General features: G+C 39.7%; 1 protein-coding gene across 13 annotated transcripts in view; it reads right to left on the bottom strand.

Moving 5' to 3' along the window:
* LTBP1 (latent transforming growth factor beta binding protein 1) overlaps positions 1 to 20,079 on the bottom strand; it is a 177,022-nt gene that overhangs the window by 97,257 nt on the left and 59,686 nt on the right. For all 13 annotated transcript variants that reach the window (XM_083604175.1, XM_083604180.1, XM_083604181.1 and 10 more), the window contains 2 exons: positions 15,902 to 16,126; positions 14,193 to 14,470 (listed from right to left, as the gene is read on the bottom strand). In XM_083604175.1, coding sequence (XP_083460301.1) covers positions 14,193 to 14,470; positions 15,902 to 16,126 — 503 coding nt within the window. The remainder of the gene's footprint in view (positions 1 to 14,192; positions 14,471 to 15,901; positions 16,127 to 20,079) is intronic.

Raw genomic sequence — 20,079 nt, 5'->3', positions numbered from 1 at the left:
AGGCTCCTACTGCAGAAATGGGACAAGTTCATTTCTGCTGAGTCCCTTTTCTCCCAGTGGCTGCCAAAAGCAGACAATATGATAGAATTCCAATTAGACTGTGATAACTTTCAGAAGAATGTCTGCACATTGTGTGACGGGGTAACAGACTGAAATCCAACAGGTCTGCAAACTCATTCACGTTGTGACAAAAATAAAATAAAATTCTATAGCTACATTAGCTAGAATTACTCAGGGGAAAAGATTTTGGAATTCAGTACGTTGGTCACTCCATTAATCAAACAGCATACTGTATTGAAGCTATGATAAAGACAATATCAGTTCTTGGAGTTACTTCAAAAGAAATTGTATATGAAATGTTTTACTGTTGTTTCATTTTATTGTACAAATTTTAAATTTTGTTGAAAGCTACCCTGAAAACTCAGTTATAGGGCAACCTATAAATATGCAAAACAAATAGATAAGTGGGGTCACACCACAGAAGACTTTAACTGTTTGTTAAGAGTATATGTCAGAAGAACAAGTGTGTCTCCAAGTGGATGACAGCAGAATGATCTCTTGTGGAAGGTATCAGTGAAATAAGTTTTTCCTGCCTGTGTTTTCTGAACGCTGTATGGAAAAGAACATAAATCTGACCTCTGAAGGGTTTGTAAGTAAACCATTTTAACTTACCAAACTTTTGGTCTTTTTCTATACTAAGGGAAGTGGGAAACTTCGAAAGGAACTTACAAGGACATATTTTAAAGGTCTAACACCCTATTTTTCCACACTTTACTTTGCTACATATTTTGTGATTTTAAATCTCTGCTGGGGTTCTCTCACCAAAGAGTACTTGCCCCAAACTAGGATCTTGGCTTCCAGTTAATTCTCCTTTCGATGCCTATTTTTCTTTCCCAACCAACACCTATATCACAAAATACAAATGGTCTCTGAATTAGGGAAAACAGCTCTTTTGCTCTGATAACGTGGGAAGAGAATCAAGAAACTGTTCACAACACTGGATAGGCTCATATGTTACTCTGAAAGAAGACACCCCAAAATGGAATTGCATGCTCTATCAGACATATTGAGATGAGTTTATGGTCCTTATAATTGGAATCCATTAACATTTGGGGCAGTTAGACATAATCTGTGAGGGGAAACTAGACTTCTGTTGTTTAGCCAGCTATTTACAAGCATTAAAGTAATCTTGCCTGACATGCTTGATGGGAGGATTTAAAATCATGCTGTGCAGATACCTCAAGTTACAAAGAGTGAAAAGGAGGGCAAACAGGAAGCAGACCAATTGGCACATTCCATAAAGGAACACAGTGCTGGAGAATGGGAGGATCGGCTGCATTACAGAATATGGGGTCAATTTGTCTGATTTGGTGGTGGATATTTTCTTCAAGCACACAGGAAGCAGGCTTGCTGATCTGCTAAGCCTCAAGGTTATTGTTGTTTACAAACAAGCTATCAAGGTACCTCTGGCTTCTTGTGATGCACTTGAAAAGCATAGAAAGCTGGAACTGGTAGTATTAAATTCAAAACAGGAACTATAATGATACTGTATCACAAATGTGAGGCTTTGGTGCTTACCTAGCTAACACCTGTTCAAGGTAAAGTGTAACCCTAAATCTACATGAGATGGACAGGGCATACCAGAAGGCCAACAAAAGGGTGGACTCTTGTGTAGATTCGTATAGTGAGTAAGCACTGATACAGAGTACCAGTACATAACCAGAGAAGTCAGTGTGGTTTTGATGGATCAGTCAAATGACTTAACGGTGGGAACAAAAAATTTGGGAACTCTTTGAAATCCTTTTGGCATGACAAGGAAGCCAGCCAATCTGGTACCTTGTACTAAAACATAATACATTGCCTAACATTCCTTCTTTGCTGCTGCATTCACAAGAATTGCTGGCCCATGTTATACTGCCTGCATTGTTGGTTTCTACTACTCTTTCAGTTCTCTTGAACTGTTTGTTCTTGACTTAGTTTCATGTGTGTATGTGGTAAATGTTACCCATTGTTATTGGCCAGTATCTTTTGAAGTGTTCATTAGAGAATAAAATTTGAGGTGGTCCAAATGCAGGCAAAATTTAAAGCCTTAGCCATAGATTTGAAGTTTTCTGCCAAAAACACTCATGCAACGAGCAATAATGAATTTGATTCATCCACTTCACATTTTTCAATGGTTGAAATCTGAAGGTTTCTTTTATTGTCTGAGTGGGTAGTACTAAATGTTCTCAGGCTTAATCACTGGTGTTTCTGTGAACCATCCAGAGTCTTGGAATTTTGTAGCTTCTGCTTGTCATATTCTACAGATGGAAGAGATTTTCATTCTGTGAAATAGACCGGTCTTAAAGCTAAATTCTGTTTTGACTGACTCGATTTTGGACAGATCTGCAAGTAATAAACAATGTTGCCTTTTGTACAACCAGTACTGGGCCCTTGGGATAGAAAAGACTCAAATAAAGACAGACAAATAAATTATAAGGTAAAGTATGAATTGTGCCATATTTGTCTACCATTCTCTTCTTCACTATTTGAATAGCTGTCTTCCATCAGTAAAAAGGATGCTTTTATATTGCACTGCATTTTAGTGCTTAAACTCTTAAGGAAATCATTTTTGAAATTCGCTCCTAACCTATTCCTCAAAAGCTCCTGAAATCTTATAAATACCACATTTTTAACTTAAAAAAGATGTTGACATATTACTTAAGGAGGACAGACAACTTTTTAAAGTGTTAAACACAGAATGAGATCCATAAAATAAGGTTATTTTCCTATTATTTATTAGATTTATTACCTGCCCTTCACCATAAGGTCCCAAGGCAGGTTACAACAACAAAACAGTATAACTGAAAACACAATAAAACCAGCCAACCACACACAACAATCATCAGGTTAATTTACAATGTTCAGGAATGTCACAAAAAATATTTTCAACTGTCACAAAGCCAGGGTAAACTGGTCAGTCTTCAGCTTAAAGCAGAGGGTGAAAAAGTATGATATCAGATGCCCCTCTGAGGGAGTTCCTCAATGCTGAGGTTTACCACAGAGCCTTTCCTGAGCCACCAACTCCTCAAGCTGCCAAGAGTAGTGGAACAACCAAGAGGGCCTCCTTTACTGACCAACACCCAGGATGGAATGCAAGGAAGGAAGGAAGGAGGCAGCCTTTCAAATATTTGGGGCCCAAGTGGTGTAGATCTTTAAACAGGAATGCGAGCATCTTGAATTGGTCTCAGAAATAAACTGGCAACCAGTGCAGCTGCTTTAGAACAGAAGTATATGAATTCTAGATGTAAATCCGGTTGTTATCAGAGCATGGACTGCTGCTTAGTTGTGACACCCTCCCCATCGATCCCTTATATAGGAGGTCCATCTGGTTAGTTTGCTGAAGAGCTAGACTCCTAGTAGTAGTTAAAATCAACAGAGGAGCCCCTCTTGGTACTTTCTCTACCTTCAAAAGCTTGTGGAGCAATTTCTGAGGCAGCCCCCAAGCTGGGAAGCTTTTTGTTGAATGTTGAAGATTCACCTCTTTACTCTGGCCGTTGACACTTGTGATCTATATTTTTAGGACTCACCCTGGCTGTGATTGTGATTTGTTTTAAACTGTTTTAATGTTGTATTTTACATGGTTGCGACTTGCCTGGGATCTCACGGTGAAGGGTGAGTAACAAAATAAAATAGTAACAGTGATAATATTAGCAGCAGCAGCAGCAGTGATGATGATGATGATGATGATGATGATAATAATAATAATAATAATAATAATAATAATAATAATAATACACTCTTATTTAAAAGGCTCTCTGTTGGCTGCCGCTGATTTTAATTTTGGCTAAGGTTGGCTGACGTATAATATTTATTAGGTTTTTAGCATGTTTGCATTTTTCTCTTTAACTAGTTGTGAACCTAAGCAGGTGATCCAATATCTAAGCTAGCTGGCGAGACACACATTTTAGGGGGGGGAGTTTTATCTATGGCATACAAGGGCCACCCCAGTTAGTGTCAACAGAGGTTGCTGCTGTTGGCATTGTGCTGCACTGCTTGTGAAAGGAGACAGACTGAACCGCTGGATTGTACCAGTTCTGAGACCCTAAACTTATGGTGGTGCCTTAGTTCCACAGTTCACAGGACTGGGCCAGTGATATCTGAATACCCTGAATATAAAATAGATCATTTAGTAATAAACTAAACTGCTGTGGAAGTTTAGTTTAATATATGACCTCAATTTTGGTTTTGGTGTGGTATAACTTGCACTGATGTTGAAAATTATTGCTTATGAGATTGTAACTGTTGCACATTTCCACATAAAAACCATAAGCAGGGATATATCCAGCACACCATCATTTGGGAATTCAAGTTTGCTACCGTAAAGATTTTTTAAAAAAACAAAAACTGGCAACTGTAAAGCTACTGTACTAATCCCATAGCGCTGGTGAGAATCTAAAGTTAGAAGAAACAGATTGACTGATTAGAGCAAAGCAGAAGATTAAGATCGAAACATTGCTTGTGGGACAAGGAAGCAGGAATCCCTGCATCATTTCAAGCTATTCCAGTCTGTTACCAAGTCAGGCACTGGCTGCCTAAAAGGAGGCAGAACAATGCCCACGCCCAAGTCTCCATCAGTTTCAGCACAGCTAAGCGAGTTCAGGAAAGGGCTCTCGCCATGATGAACAGCATCACAGCAGTGCCAAACCACACTGGCTGTGAGGATCAGAAAGCCTTGGCGGATTCCTGCAGTTCTGTGACCCATCTGCTGCCTTTTGTTGTGTGTTTTTATTTAAACACCATAATAATATAGTCAACAATAAAGTGATATTACATGTTCGACTGGCGTTGAAATCAGGCGATGTTTTGTCTGTGAAGTAAGCCATCGTGACCTTAAGATTCAGCTCAGAGGCTATACGTTTCACGTGCCACAATAATGTCATTTCCAAGGTGAACAGACACACCCTTGAACTCTCTGCGGAACAAAGTCATTTCCCTCATTTTTCATTTTAAAATACATAAAGTACAAAGACTTGTTTAGCTGTATTGCTGATAAAATTATCGTATTTCCTTACTGAATAACTGGTTGTTATGCTGAAGAATACTAACCAATACAACACTGGCACAGCAACCTATATAGTCTCAGATGAAGAGGAGAGAAACCCTTAAATACTTCCAGATTTTCTCCAGAACTTGTACAGCATTTGTTTTGGCTTCCACTGAACATTCTTCTTAAGCAAGCAACAATCACTGCATTTTCCTTTATCAACTAATTAAAACAGTGTTTGATGCTTTTGCTATTTGATACATATTTAATCCTCTGATATTATGGAGCACTGATATGGCAAAGTAAACATATCCATGCAGATTTCTGACAGTGTTTGCTTAAGACCTCCTGAAACCAAGCCCTGAGCTTCAAGGAATTCCAGGCAATTATAACTATTCTACTTTATGAGATGTTTTGACTACTCTTGAGAAAAAGTGCTTCAAAAAGTGCAAAGCATCTGATTTTACTTGAAGAATAATATTTTCTAAAATAATAACAATGGTAAATTACAATGTAGCAGTTTGAAATATAGTTGGGAGACCAATGAAATGAATATGATTTGCCTTCCCTAAGAAATGTTTGCAAAACCTGCCTGCAAATGGACAGATCTTTCCTCTGTACATTACCAAGTACATGCCAGTATATTACTAAGCTAGGTTCAAAATATTGCTGTTAGTGTACAAAGTCCTCAGTGATCTAGAACCAGGTTACTGAAAGGGCTGCCTTGTCCTTTATACAGTGACCAGATCACTGCAATCATCAGGAGAAGCCCTCCTGACGGTCCCACATCTATTCATTTTACTTAACAAAATTTATGTATTGATTATTAGAAAAACTCTTACGTGGTTTACAAAACAAAAAATTTTGTTTCCTTCCAGTAGCACCTTAAAGACCAACTAAGTTAGTTCTTGGTATGAGCTTTCGTGTGCATGCACACTTCTTCAGATACCTTCAGATACCTTCAGATACTTCAGATACTTCAGATACCTTCTTCAGATACTTTTTTTGTTTTGACTATGGCAGACCAACACGGCTACCTATCTGTAAGTGGTTTACAAAAGTATAAAATGTTAATATTCATGAGAAGAAACCATTAAAAGAGGTATTTTAAAACATTCAAAAGATGATTGAAATCCTCAGAAGATACACATGTAATGTCTACATGTCTCAATAAGCTTGCCTAAACAATAATGTTTTAACAAGGTGCTGAAAAGAATACAGCAAAGGCACTTGCCTGGTGTCAATAGGCAGGAGATTCCAAAGTGTAGGTGTGCTGCCACACCACAGGTCAAAGTGGGCATGGTTCATATGTGTTTAGTTTTTATGTGGACCACAGCTTTGGAACAGTGCTCCTATAGATATTATCATGGAGCTCACATCTTTAATCAAAAAGCAAATCCTGATTCAATAACTGAGGGGTTTTTTTCTGTTCAAGAGCAAAAAATTCTAGATAAGGATGCTGTAGAATAAGCACATCAATCAGCTACTGTTTAGCATCTGATATCTGCATAAAAACTGTCTTAGTTACAAAACATGTCGCTCCTGCATTGGTCTCTACAACATAGCAGGCGCTGTAACCTTCCAACAGTTTGACCTCACCCCCAAAGGGACACTCCTCCACTGTCTCCCGAGACAGACCGATGCCAACCAGTTACATGCAGCTTAGTAAGCAAATTGTGTGGTCCTCAGTAATGAAACCCCCTGCATTAAATGAATTAAATTAATATTATCCAATTTAAGCAATATCAGTGGCTACACCCAAATTCAGCAATTATAGCCAAACAGATGCAAATATATTGAATTTTTTTAAAAAACTGAGCCTTAATACATAAACTCTTGACACATGGTAGACATATGTATTAAATTATATTTCTCCAACTTCAAGCGTCCCATAACAATTTCAACACTCATTAATCATGTGGAAAATTAATAGGGCACACATTAGCAGTACAAACTTTATTGTCTGTATCACTGACGCTATAAACATATTTTGAGGAATAACAAGATATTGTATGTCATAATAAAGGCATTTTTATTAGAATTAAAATGAAAAGCAGCTGAAAGGGGAGGGAGTCAAGGAAAAGAAACATAAACTTGCTTGTTTGCTTGCTTTTAATAAGACTCAGTTGACCAGTGCTCTAAGCTGCCAGACTTCTTGGCTTCCAAAAAGACACAAAGTATAGGCATGGAGTTGACCAATATTCTTAATGGTACGGAAAAAACCAGCCTGTGGACTACAATTGAATTACTTTTGTATCATAGCTGCTGCTGCAAATACATTTTCCAGTGCCAACAAACTGTATGACAGCCAACAAATTTTAAAATATGAAACATTGTACTGCCTCCTTAAAGGAAACACATCAACTCCAAAAAAGAAAAATGCTGTACACCTGCATGAAAAGGAAGTACCATCACAAAGCAGTTTCCTTTCCTCTTATTCATTTTTTTTTAACCTCCAACCCTATATTCTCTCTCACACACAAACCCACACCCACACATCCCAATACTACATGAACTGACAAACTCACAAACTGATGGCACAGAAATGTTGTGTTCTCAATTTCTGCTTTTGAATTCCAATTCCCCACTGGCCCTATAAACTTCATTCTTCTCAACATCCCTCGAAACCAAGAACCATTAATTTGATTTGATATCTGTATACTGCTTTTCCAAAACAAAGATGCACTCAAAGTGATTCACAAGTATGAACTGTTACCAATATAATCATATGACAATATTAGTAGGCAGAAACAGACAATTCAATAAAAATAATTATGCAGTTCAACACAAAATGGGGAATGGGAAGAAATTTGTTTATTTCACATTTAAATGTAAGCCTACCTAATTCATACTTTCCAAAATACCAGTAAAACACAAACTAAACACAGGTATCCTTCAAAATTTGCACTCAATTTTTTAAATGTACTTCTCAACCATATAAAGCATCCAAAAATGTGTGTATTACAGAAAGCTTCGCACACAAAAATGTGGAAAAATGCCTTCTATTAGGGAAATCTGCATCCAAAAAACTGTTTATTAGGTGACATGTGTCTGAAAGTGCATAGAAATTTTCATGCAGACTTCTAAAAAATTTAAATCACAAACAGATGTCGAAAAGGGGTGAAGTAAAGTAAAAGTATAAAGTATAAAGCAAAAGGGTCAGATTTATCCATCCCTAATATAAAACTATAATTCAAAAATAATGTGTAAGGAACAACTCAGTGCTGACTGACACAATCCCTCTGTGTAAAGCATTATATTATTCTATGGGGAATAAATCAGTCATTTGATTCTGTCCCTGCAATCTGAAATGGCAAATCCAGGAGCAGTTTCATCACAGCTATTTGTCTTAGCCAGCCCTTAAAAGATGTTTAATACAAGTCAGTAGTGATTTGAGGTAACAGCCAGCATGTTACCATCCTGTCAGTTCTGTACTGCAGCATCCATAAATCATATTGATTATGAATGCACAGTTCACTCAGTTCACTATGAATGTTTCACTCAGAAACTACAGCTTACTAATGATCATAAACATTTAGTGCAAAGCATAAACAATATTTTTTTAAAAAAAAGCATCTACCACATACACAAATGAGAGCGCACCTGTTGTTCTATCAATAACCAACACTAAGAAACCTTCCATATTAGAAGAATCAGGTAATAGACAAGTCAAGTACAAAGTGGACGCTCAGGTTATGAACGTGATCCATGCGGGAAGCACGTTCGCAACCCACAGAGTCTGCAACCCGCAGTGCCACGTCTGCGCACGCATGGATCATGATTCAGTGCTTCTGCGCATGAGCAAAGCGCGGAACCCAGAAGTAACCTGTTCCGGTACTTCGGGGTTTGGCGTGGTGCGCAACCCGAAATCGAGCAACCCAAAGTGTCTGTAACCCGAGGTATGACTGTTTAGGAATTAACAAGGTCCACTTGCAGTTTGAGCTAATGCAAAAGTAGCCAACTTCTGTATAATTCTGTTGGCATCATTTGCCAGCAAAAAAACCCTGAATTTCATAACATGGGCTAATTATCATTTCCCTTCAATGGAGCAGAAAGAAATTTATCACAGTTAGGGGGAATTTCAACAAATAATTAGATAAAATATCGATGTCACCAACACCACAAATGGAGATATGGTTATTTAAGCTGCAATGCTATACCGACTTATCTAAGTGGATGTGTGATCAGAATTATTCCCACATAGTTCCTTTCCACTGCTCCACTACCAACTTTTGTGGGTGGAATTACCCAATTTATCCCAGAATACTGAACAAAGATGGAGTGGGCAGGGTGGAAGAAGCATTAAAATTCTAATTTTAAAATGAAACTGCAAGACTTAGGGAAAGTATTCAAATGGGTTTTCTTATGAACAGCTCACTTATTCAAGTGCAGCCTGACTTTGTGGAACAGGATAAGAATCCAATGAAAAGAATATGCATTTGGTGCTGTCTTGGCACCAATCAAATGCGGTGAATAATTGACTCCATACCAAATGGCATAGTGTCTAACATTTCTTAATTTTATACAAACCTGCCTCTGTGGGTTTGGTTTCTAACTGTAATTATTTCTATGCACAACTGCCTGTGCAACATGTGCTCTATCCAACCTCTTCTCCATACATATTCTACACCAGACGGGAGTAATAATTTTAACAGTATTGCATCAAGACAGTCTCCTAGCAAGGAACGCGGGTGGCACTGTGGTCTAAACCACAGAGCCTAGGGCTTGCCAATCAGAAGGTTGGCAGTTTGAATCCCCGCGACGGGGTGAGCTCCCGTTGCTCGGTCCCTGCTCCTGCTAACTTAGCAGTTTGAAAGCATGTCAAAGTGCAAGTAGATAGGTACCGCTCAGGCGGGAAGGTAAACAGCAGTTCCGTGTGCTGCTCTGGTTCGCCAGAAGCGGCTCAGTCATGCTGGCCACATGACCCAGAAGCTGTACGCTGGCTCCCTAAGCCAGTAAAGCGAGATGAGCGCTGCAACCCCAGAGTCCTCCACGACTGGACCTAATGGTCAGGGGTCCCTTTACCTAGTCTCCTAGCAGACCACTTTGTTGTGCCACCCTTCTTCCCAAATGGAATCCAAGGAAAAACTGATTGAATGCCTTAGAGCATGGAGATCAAAGTCAAATAGGATGGCATGACAAACACTCTCTGGTACAAGTGTAATTTGGCCAGTGGTACACAGTGACATTGAGCTAAGAAGCAACATGTTTTCCTCCTGTTTCCCCCCCCCCCCCACATGTGGAGAACATACAGTGACAGAAGTATTTGACTAAGACATTAGGCTTTATATTTTAAAGTTTTGCCTTGGAGTGCTTGTGATTTTAACAGATAAAGAATGCTGGTGATTCCTGAAAGCTCTATCTGGAACTATGCCAGAAGCAGAAATCTATGTGTGTGTTGTTTTTCAGCAGGAAGGGGGGTAGAATAAGGATAAAATCAAGGGAAACAGGCAAAAGAACCACTAGAACTCATGGTCAGATTAAGGAAATAAAAAGTTTGCTATTCATTTCTTTTAGATTAATCACAGATGAATTGTAGAGTGTTAAAATGTAATGGCTTCCATCACCTGCTGAATTACCAAGCAGGTCACTAAAGGCCATAATTATTTAAGTTTATATTTCCTTGCTTTCTAGGATTTGCTTCTCCCTCCCAATCCTTTTTCCTTCTGTGCCGTATTTTAGATTGCAGGCCTGAAGGCAGTGACTCTCTTATGTTGGTAAACTGTGCTGGGTCCCTTGCATAGCCTGAATATTAGGGCAAAGATGCTTTAAATAAATAAATCTTGTTTACAGAAGGAAAAAGGAAGCTCGTGTTTAATAATGACACAGAATACAGTCCATCAAAATATTATACAATATCATGGATGGTTTCTAATACTTGAAGACTGGAAATATCCAAATTAGATCATCCAAACTGGAGTTAAGATTGTTACAGAATATAAGCACAAACTGAAATTGTACTAATGTCTTCAGAGACAAGACTATATATTTACAACACATTATATAAATTAAGAATCTAATAAACACAACACTTTTGTAATGCTGGATAGAAGTAACAAGACTAATCCAGTCTTGCAATAGATTATATACTTTGCCAAGACATACACATGCATTATATTACCAGTCTCGTTTGCAGACAGTAAAATCACCTCTGATCCCAAAGTAATTAATAAAACATTTTTGAGCACCGAATCTAACTTAAGAAATCCACCATGCAAGAAAATACATAAACATTGACAACTGCTGAGCAAAGTAGTATTATGGAGATTACCCAGCACAGATATAAACATTTGAAGTGATTACATTAAATGAATACAAAATGGGGAGGTGGGGTTGGTAACCCATATACATTCCCACCAGTTGCATCAGAGCAAGTATTAAATATGTCAAGAAAATAAATTCATCTGTTTATCTTGAGAAGTCATCCAAATCTTAGTAAGATATTAATATTAAAATGGTCTCAAGGTAATACAAATAGAATTTGGGATTTCTCTCATTACACACAAAACCAAAATATTCTGGATCACATGAAAAGTTTTGGATCAAATTTAAACACTATTAGAGCAATTAATTGGGGGCAGAAGACCAGAGTCAGGGTGGTAATGGAAAGTTACCAAAACTAAATCCCTGCGCTTCTTACAGCTTTCAGATCACCCTTCTTCAGTATTTAAGTTCCCCTCAATTCTATGAAGTTAGGGGTGCCAAGTTACAGAATTTGCATGCACTCTACTCACTGTCTAGTAGTGTCAGATTTTAAAAAATAAAATTCAAGACATTATAGATAAAACTAAGCAAACTTACAGGTATTCTAGTTTACTATAATGTTGGCAACAGGAATCTTAGGATACTGTACTAGGATGCTAAAGTCCACTGCAAAAAACTAAAGCAGTGATTGAATGAGCTCACACAGGAAGTGTTTGTGTAGAATCTTCTGTTCACACTCTGCATACCATAGCTAAACAGTTGAAACTAAGGAGAGGAATTCAAAGATAAATTTTCTTGAAGAGCTCAGTGCTTCAGAGCCTTCAATGGATTGTTACAACTACAGAACTTGATATGGCTATGATATTGGGGTTTGGTGGGATGTTCTCTCAGGGTCCTTTCCAACCCTGTGATTCTTGATTGTAAGAGTGGATCCACCAAACCTGTCAAACCAGAAGGACTGGAACTGACAAAATGATAGGGAAATTGGTCGTAGTCACTAGGTACTTCACAGCCACCTGTAAATCAAGGTTTAGATTACCACTTCTCTCTCCTCCTCCAGTGTCTGTGAGGTAATATATATCTAGGCATCATGACTAGCCTTATCCCTCAGGAACACTTTTTTTTGAATCCCTATTAGAGCCTTCCCAAATTGGTGGACATCTACCTTTTGAGGTAGTGAATTCTAGTTTCCTTATGTGCTGTGTTAAGAAGCATTTACTTTCATCTATCCTGATTATTTTTCACTCTACAATATCGACAATATTTGTCTGACTGCAACTCTAAACAGATTTAGCTTTACATATTGATGCACCATTAATATTTTTGTTGATATATGTGGGAGCTGTGCTCTCCAGTTTTTGCAACAGTCAGACCATCTCCATATACCCCCAATTGCACACAGAGCTGCACAGTGAAGGGGGATTACGAATCTATGTAAACATTTTGGAGCACTCTTGGAGTTTTGGATCAGTATCCATGTGTGAGAGATTACTCTTCTAAACTAATAATATATTTATATATGTTTAGGTGTGAAGAGGTTACTATATTTCAAATATACTAGGATTTGCTTAGAAAAAAACGGAATTTAGTTCGGTAACAACAGCACTTAAAAAGCTGGAAGAGCAAAATCAAATCCACAAAATGAATTCTGACATGGCAATATGGCCCATGTTGTTGCTATTGAACACCTGGCTTTTAGGCCTACCTGCAGTATGCCAATTTTTCTTTTTTTGAAATAGCTTAAATTGCCCTTCTGGAATTAATGAATAAAATGTTCAAAACAAGTTCTCTTCCCTCCCTGCTCACCCATGCTCACCTCTATATTCTCTCTTTAGTTTCCCCTATTGTAGCCTCTTTATTCTTTGCCATTTTTTTCCCTTTGGGTACTTTCACAGAGCCAACATTGGCGTCAAGCCCAGGGCTTACTTTGTGCCAGATGTATTCCGTAAACATGCATCAAGATGGCAATTGGATAGTGAGATGATGGTGAAGTTCATACTGGGACTTTCCAGTAAATCTTATTCTATTTCCCCCATTTCCAACTTCTCTTTCTTAAGCTCTTATTTTCTCTTCTCCCCTCTTTTCTTCTTTTCCTCTTTTGAGTACAATTTCTACGAAATAATAACCTCTGATTGTAATACTCTAAGCTTTATGATGATATTAATATTCTGAGCTATGCACTGAGATTCAAGGGGTTCAAATGATTAATAGTACTAAGGTCTTCTACAAAAATGTTGGAGACCCCCTGGCCCTACAGATGTTTTTGGACTCCAACTCCTATCTGCCACAGCCAGCAGGACCAGTTAGTAGGGATGGTGGGAGTTGTTCAACAACAACTGGAAGGCCATGGGCTCCTCATCCCTCCTCTAAACCAAGAAATATACTCTTCGAGGTTAATTAGCACAATTCATAGAATAGTAGGTCAAATGCTGGTATTACGCTCTTCCCAGATCTAAGAGCAAACAGAGTAAAAATTTCAGGCATCATATATTCCCATTCAGAATGTCCAGTCCCTACAGCCTTTCTGGAAGGATCAACAGCAGCAGATTCCAATTCATCTCTCAAAGTTGTATGTACATAAAGCTGATGCTTTGTCAACTGCAGTGATACCAGTACACTTCATAGAACAATTCAATCCACTGAAGAGAACCTCATTCAAAAGAGTCAGATTTGGACTGGACCCATTGTACTTCAAAAGGAACTTTGTCTAATTAACATGCTTAATAAAAAACACCCACACCCCCAGGATAAGCCCTAAACCATTTGCCCAATAACTTAAATCACCAACGGCAAACAGCAGAGGTTTCTTAATTAGGAACTCTCTCCTGAAGGAAAGCCTGCCAGAACCCAAACCTTTAGACTTTTATGAAACCTATAGTAAACATTTGTATTCAGACATAAGTTCTAAAACATGATTGGGTTACCAACTTATTCACTTACCAATAATATTTACATTTCTTACCTGTGTCCCTATAGTCTCCTGAAAGCATCGCCCAAGCTGGGTTTTAGCAGAAATAGGATACACATGCGAAATAGGATGCTGGTGAGAGTAGGTTGAAGGCACTTTCTGGGTCTTCTGAAATGGTAGACTTTGATAAGAAACCTGGGAGTGTCCTGATTGGGATGGCTTTGCCTTCTGTCCTGTTGATGTGCTATCAATCCTTGAAACCTGGTGAAAGTGCACTGAAGCTTCGGGGGGATGTTTCACATGGATGTTCACAATGTTAGGAGGAAATTTCACTGGAAAAAGAAACAGAAGGGAAAATATAGAAAATCTTCAAACAAGGATGGTTGTTGTTAAGCTCCGCCAATACAAAAAAATTAGGGGATGAAATGGACTGGCCCAGGGGCAGCAAGGGGGGGGGGGGGATGAAGTGGATCCCCACTGTGACAGTGAGGAAGCAGGTGTGTTCCTAGATCAGGCTTCCTCAACCTTGGCCCTCCAGATGTTTTTGGCCTACAACTCCCATGATCCCTAGCTAGCAGGACCAGTGGTTAAGGATGATGGGAATTGTAGTGTTAAAACATCTGAGGTTGAGGAAGCCTGTCCTAGATGCATGCATCTACAGAGACTCTTTTGGGAATGGAGTGTGAAATTTGGAACCTCTGATTCACAACTGGAGGAGGGGTGCAAAGAAAAATGGATGGGCTCCCATTTGTCATGTGAACCTGTCATTTGAGCCCCAAAGTAGCTGTTGATATATCTGAACTGAGAACTCTGTGAAATCCCAAAATAATGAGAAAAATAGCCCTAGCTACACGAAAGAGCAGGGATGGCTACTCTCAGGGCCGTCTTAAGCATATCTGGCGCCGTGGTGCAAGGATCCCTCCGGCGCCCCCCACCCCACGTCTCCCTCCAGGCAGGTAGCGGCTGAAGGGCGGCAGCTCCAGGCGCGGCACAGGATGGCAGAGGCAGGCGAGGGCGGCGAGCTAATGCCAGGAGGCACTGCATTCAGCCTCCGCCTCTTCCTGGGCACCCTTCAGTACTTGGCGCCCCGGCGCCCCGTGCCACTAGCCTCTATGGCTAAGACACCCCTGGCTACTCTAAAAAAATGGTTTTGTGATTAGCAGCCTTAATATTCACTGGGAGAGCAGGATTATTTTAATCAACAGCTGCTGACTTGCTTTAAAAATTCAGTGTTAAGTATAGACTCTTCTCTGGGTAATATTGTAGCTTCAATCTTGCATACAAAAATGACATCACAGCTGTCAACTAGCAGCTATAATCTAAGTGCCCTTTTGACCTACCATGACCATCCAGCAATGTTCAACCAATTTTAAATGATCAAAGCAAATAGGGTGCTTTCACATATGGTCTCTCTCATATATCCCTGGATTCCTATCTGACAACCAAGATAATAAAAAGGCAAACAGAAGGAAAATATATTTTCTAAAAAGAGACAGGGATAACATCTCGGATGTCGGTTCCATTTTGAAAGTGAGATTTTTTTCGCTTCAGAATGAATGAAAATACCTTATCAAACAGCCTTTCAAGAACTGTTCCTTTTAATTCTCTGAACTTTCTAAGGAAAATAGTATTCTGTCATTCAGATAGGCTCAGAATTTCAGCTATGTTTAAAGCTATGTGGACAGATGTTATGACTGTCTCTGGTAGTCTGGAAGCCAAAATTAAAAAAAGTAAAACCACAGCCAATAGGGAAAATCATTTACCTTTTACTCCTTGCTGCCCAGGCATAGTCAGTGGTAAAGTATGCGTGGAATGGATGACATGCGATCCCACCGCCTTGCTTGCTTGCTGAGGATTATGATAAAATTTTGGAGCGCTGCCACTCTGCACTGGGATCTGACAAAGTTTACCAGTGTAATTAGGGGGGCACTGGCACTTATCTCTTGAACTACACTGGCCTCCATTCATGCAAGGAAGGTGGCAAATAACTGAAAGAAGAAAGAAAAACAGAGAGAGATTGGTGTTAATTTCTCTTCAGTCACATTTTTAGTACTGTCACCTATTCAATCATCCTGTTTAATGACTGACAGGCATATCCTCACTTGTGTAACTTTTACCATTTGCCAGAATGAATCTTTTTTACTTGAAACATAATTTTCAGTGCCTAGCAAAACATAGCATGCCATATATTCATGGAATGTTACATTTGCAATAATTCTACAAGGCATTATATACTGTACCTAACTTTCAAAGACTTCAGTGCCAAGTACACTTATTTTGAAGGAAGCACCATTGAAAGACTCACCCATTCAAACACTTGCATCTCAGGATATGATTGTTGGACAGAGAGAAGCAAGTCTCTGAATTTTACCTGTACCATAACTATTGAGAAATATGTAGCATGTGCTTAATAGCACTGCTTAGAACTAGGGTTTTATCTCTTTTAGGAGATTGGGGGGAGGCAATATTGTGGCGGTCCTGAATCCCACAGTTCAGGAGCAAGTTGTGCAAATGTAGAGAACCAACATGTGAAATAGCAGAGAGAACATGGAGAGCAAGTGCACACCAGTGTCTTTCTACTACTATAAAAGGCCAGTATCTGATGAAGAATGTGCATGTTTTCTACTAAGAGGAGAATTCCAACTGAGACACATAATTCACTAGACTTATAAAAAGACTGGTGTAATAAACTATTGGATAGGCTGCATAGCAGAAATATTTTTAAAAAATATGCACATATTGCCATATATGTACTATTAGATCTTTAAGATATGTCAAACCCAAATGATTTTAAAGTCAGGACTGTAAATATTTATTTATTAGATTGATATTATTACCAAATGTAACAGCAAATGTACTAAATATAGACCCAACGGCCATCCTATTTTTCTTCTTATTCTGGACATGAATGAAAATAGCACAAAGTGGTTGAACAATGGATGATCACAAAATTACTCAGTACAGCAATCATCACTTCTTTTGGTTTTTTTTTTTTTTTTTTTTTTTTTTGCAAGTAGACAGGCATCATATCCTAACAAAGAACCGGCAGTCCATTTGCATTAAATTTTGCTAGAATTTGCAGCCTTAGTTCAATCATTCTCATTTTAGGATTTATTTCACTGACAAATAAGGTGGGCTGAAGCAGCTTCCTTAGGAGGCAGAAGCCGAAGAGTGTCCATCGCCACAAGGGCCGCCCAACCACCCCTGGCAAAGAAGCAGTGCCAGCAGCAGAACCAGTTTTTGGTGAGATCTCATGAAGCAATCTTCCAGCGGCCTCCCAAGAGCCTTTTAGCTGTTCAGGGTGAGTGTTGGCCCCACCCCCTAGGCCAGGTGGAAATGGGCATTGCAGCAGGGAGTGGCCTTCCTTCCAGCACTCACGGCGGCAGCAACTGCTGGGCCATGGTTACAAATTTCAGCTGGAGAATAGCAAGTAGATAATGCTTAAGAGGAAGCTACATAGCTATCCTCCCAAAACAATTTCAAGGCATGTGGCTTCTGTATATACCAGGCAGAGGGCCTTCTCAGTAGTGGTGCCCAGCCTGTGGAACGTCCTCCCATCAGATGTCAAGGAAATAAACAACTATCTGACTTTCAGAAGACATCTGAAGGCAACCCTGTATCAGGAATTTTTTTAAATGTCTAATGCTTTACTTTTTTTACGTGCTGTAAGCCACCCAGAGTGGGCTTGGTCGTCTTCTTCTTCTTCTTCTTCTTCTTCTTCTTCTTCTTCTTCTTCTTCTTCTTCTTCTTCCTCCTCCTCCTCCTCCTCCTCCTCCTCCTCCTCCCTGCTCTCATCTCCCCTAAAGCCCATTTCTACCTGCAGCCATCCATGTAAGTGGCTGCTTGTAATGTAACCATGTGGGCAGAGTGCCATGTGGTAAGCCATCAATGCATCTAAAGAATTAGCAGGGAACACCCACCTATGGCCAAGAGGAAATCTAATTATCAGTGATGCAAGGCTTTTGGCTGCAGAAGCTACTGAAGGCGAAACCTTTTTTAAAAATACCCATGCTGTCCTTGTATGCTCTGAATATTCATTGTGTTTAATGAAGCATTCAGTGAAATTAAAAACCTTTCACAGCTTTAAACTATTAGGTCCAATTAAAGTCTCTCTTGCCAGTTCTGTTTCTGTGAAACCAACACAACCACCGAAGTTTAAGTATTATACTTTAATTATTGTTCAGCCACTAAGTTAACGGAATTGACAATGGAGCACACAATGAAGATTTAATGCACGAAAAGGGGGAGCAAAGAAGAAAAGCAGTATTGGGGGGCTGAGCAACTTGTGACCAACAGTCTAATTTAAATGTTGAACAAAATGACGGGAAACCATCTTGGTTCATTAACAGGAAAATGCGAAAGTACGAGGAGGTCCTTTATTACACCAACTAAAGATCACAAAAAATGAGCAACCCTTCCAGCTAATCACACTAGATGTTAAGCAAAAAATAAAAGTGGGAAGAAATAGAGCAGGGTAAAAGTCTTAAGTTTGTAAAAATGGAATGAAGGAAGCATTACACAAACTTCATTAGGTTATGTCAGCCTTCCCTAACATGGTGTGCTCAGATGCTTTCAACTGCAATTCAGATTTAGCTAATGTGACCTATTGTTATAGAGAACGGGACCTGTAGTTCAAAACATCTAGAAGTCACCAGGTTAGCAAATCATGGGTTAGGCCATCTTTGAGGCCACAAGATTTCAAATATTACAGCAAAATAGCTACTTTCTCTTTTGAAATTTAGAAAGCCAGCACTTGTTTGATTCTGCTTCCATTATTGTATTCCTCCCCCCCCCCCCCCGCTCCTTCCTAGCAAAGCAGGATATATAGGGATAGGAAGAGACTCATCAGAGTTCCAGGTGTGTTTCATGCACCCAATGCATATAGCAGGCACATCCAACAGGTAGATCGTGGGCCCCCCTGCAAAGAAGCTCAACAAGTTTGGTTCCCCTAAAAAAAGCTCATCATTTTTGCCCTGCAGCCCCCCAAATAGGACTTTCCTTCCTAAAAAAAGCTCAACAACTTAGACCTGAATCCAAAAAGGGGGGGTAGATCACTGCCAGTCTTTAACTCTGTGAGTAGATCACAGTCTCTTGGGAGTTGGCCACCTCTGGTATATAGGATATGTCCAGCACTACCTTACTCCTGTGAAAACGGATTTTCCCGCCTTCATTTTAGCAGCGCTTTGCAATGCGTTTTGAAGTACCAACTTCAGAACTTCAAATCACCTTACATCTTAAGTCATTGTGAAGCCAGGTGACTGACAGATTGGGACCCTGTAAAGGTAAAGGTAACCCTGCCCGTACGGGCCAGTCTTGACAGACTCTAGGGTTGTGTGCTCATCTCACTCTAGAGGCCGGGAGCCAGCGCTGTCCGCAGGCACTTCCGGGTCACGTGGCCAGCGTGATGAAGCTGCTCCGGCGAACCGGCACCAGAGCAGCACACGGAACGCCGTTTACCTTCCCGCTAGAAAGCGGTACCTATTTATCTACTTGCACTTAATTGTGCTTTCGAACTGCTAGGGGGGCAGGAGCTGGGACCGAACGACGGGAGCTCACCCCGCCGCGGGGATTCGAACCGCCGACCATGCGATCGGCAAGTCCTAGGCGCTGAGGTTTTACCCACAGCGCCACCCGCGTCCCTTGGAACCCTGACCATTTGTCAAATTTGGCACACAAGAGTAATCCTGATAAGGATCTGGACTGTGGAGTGAAAATGTTCCTCCACCTCTAAACAGAGCAATGTGTGAATGATAGCACCATCTTTTATGGTTTGGTTTTCCATTCAGGCGCTTACTGTTAATATGCCATAGCACTAGGCTCTCTAAGACTCTCTGAATCTGAATAATCTACTGTTAACAACATATCTTGGTTTTAAAATAGCCTAGCAAATATCTGCTTTAATGCATTAATCTGAAACATTAGAAAGTTAAAAGCAAATGTA

Source organism: Podarcis filfolensis (genome assembly GCF_964270895.1).
Source record: "Podarcis filfolensis genome assembly, chromosome: 3".
Lineage (NCBI taxonomy): Eukaryota > Metazoa > Chordata > Lepidosauria > Squamata > Lacertidae > Podarcis > Podarcis filfolensis.
The sequence above is the reverse complement of the archived record's forward strand: the minus strand, read 5'-3'. Positions and strand labels throughout refer to the sequence as shown.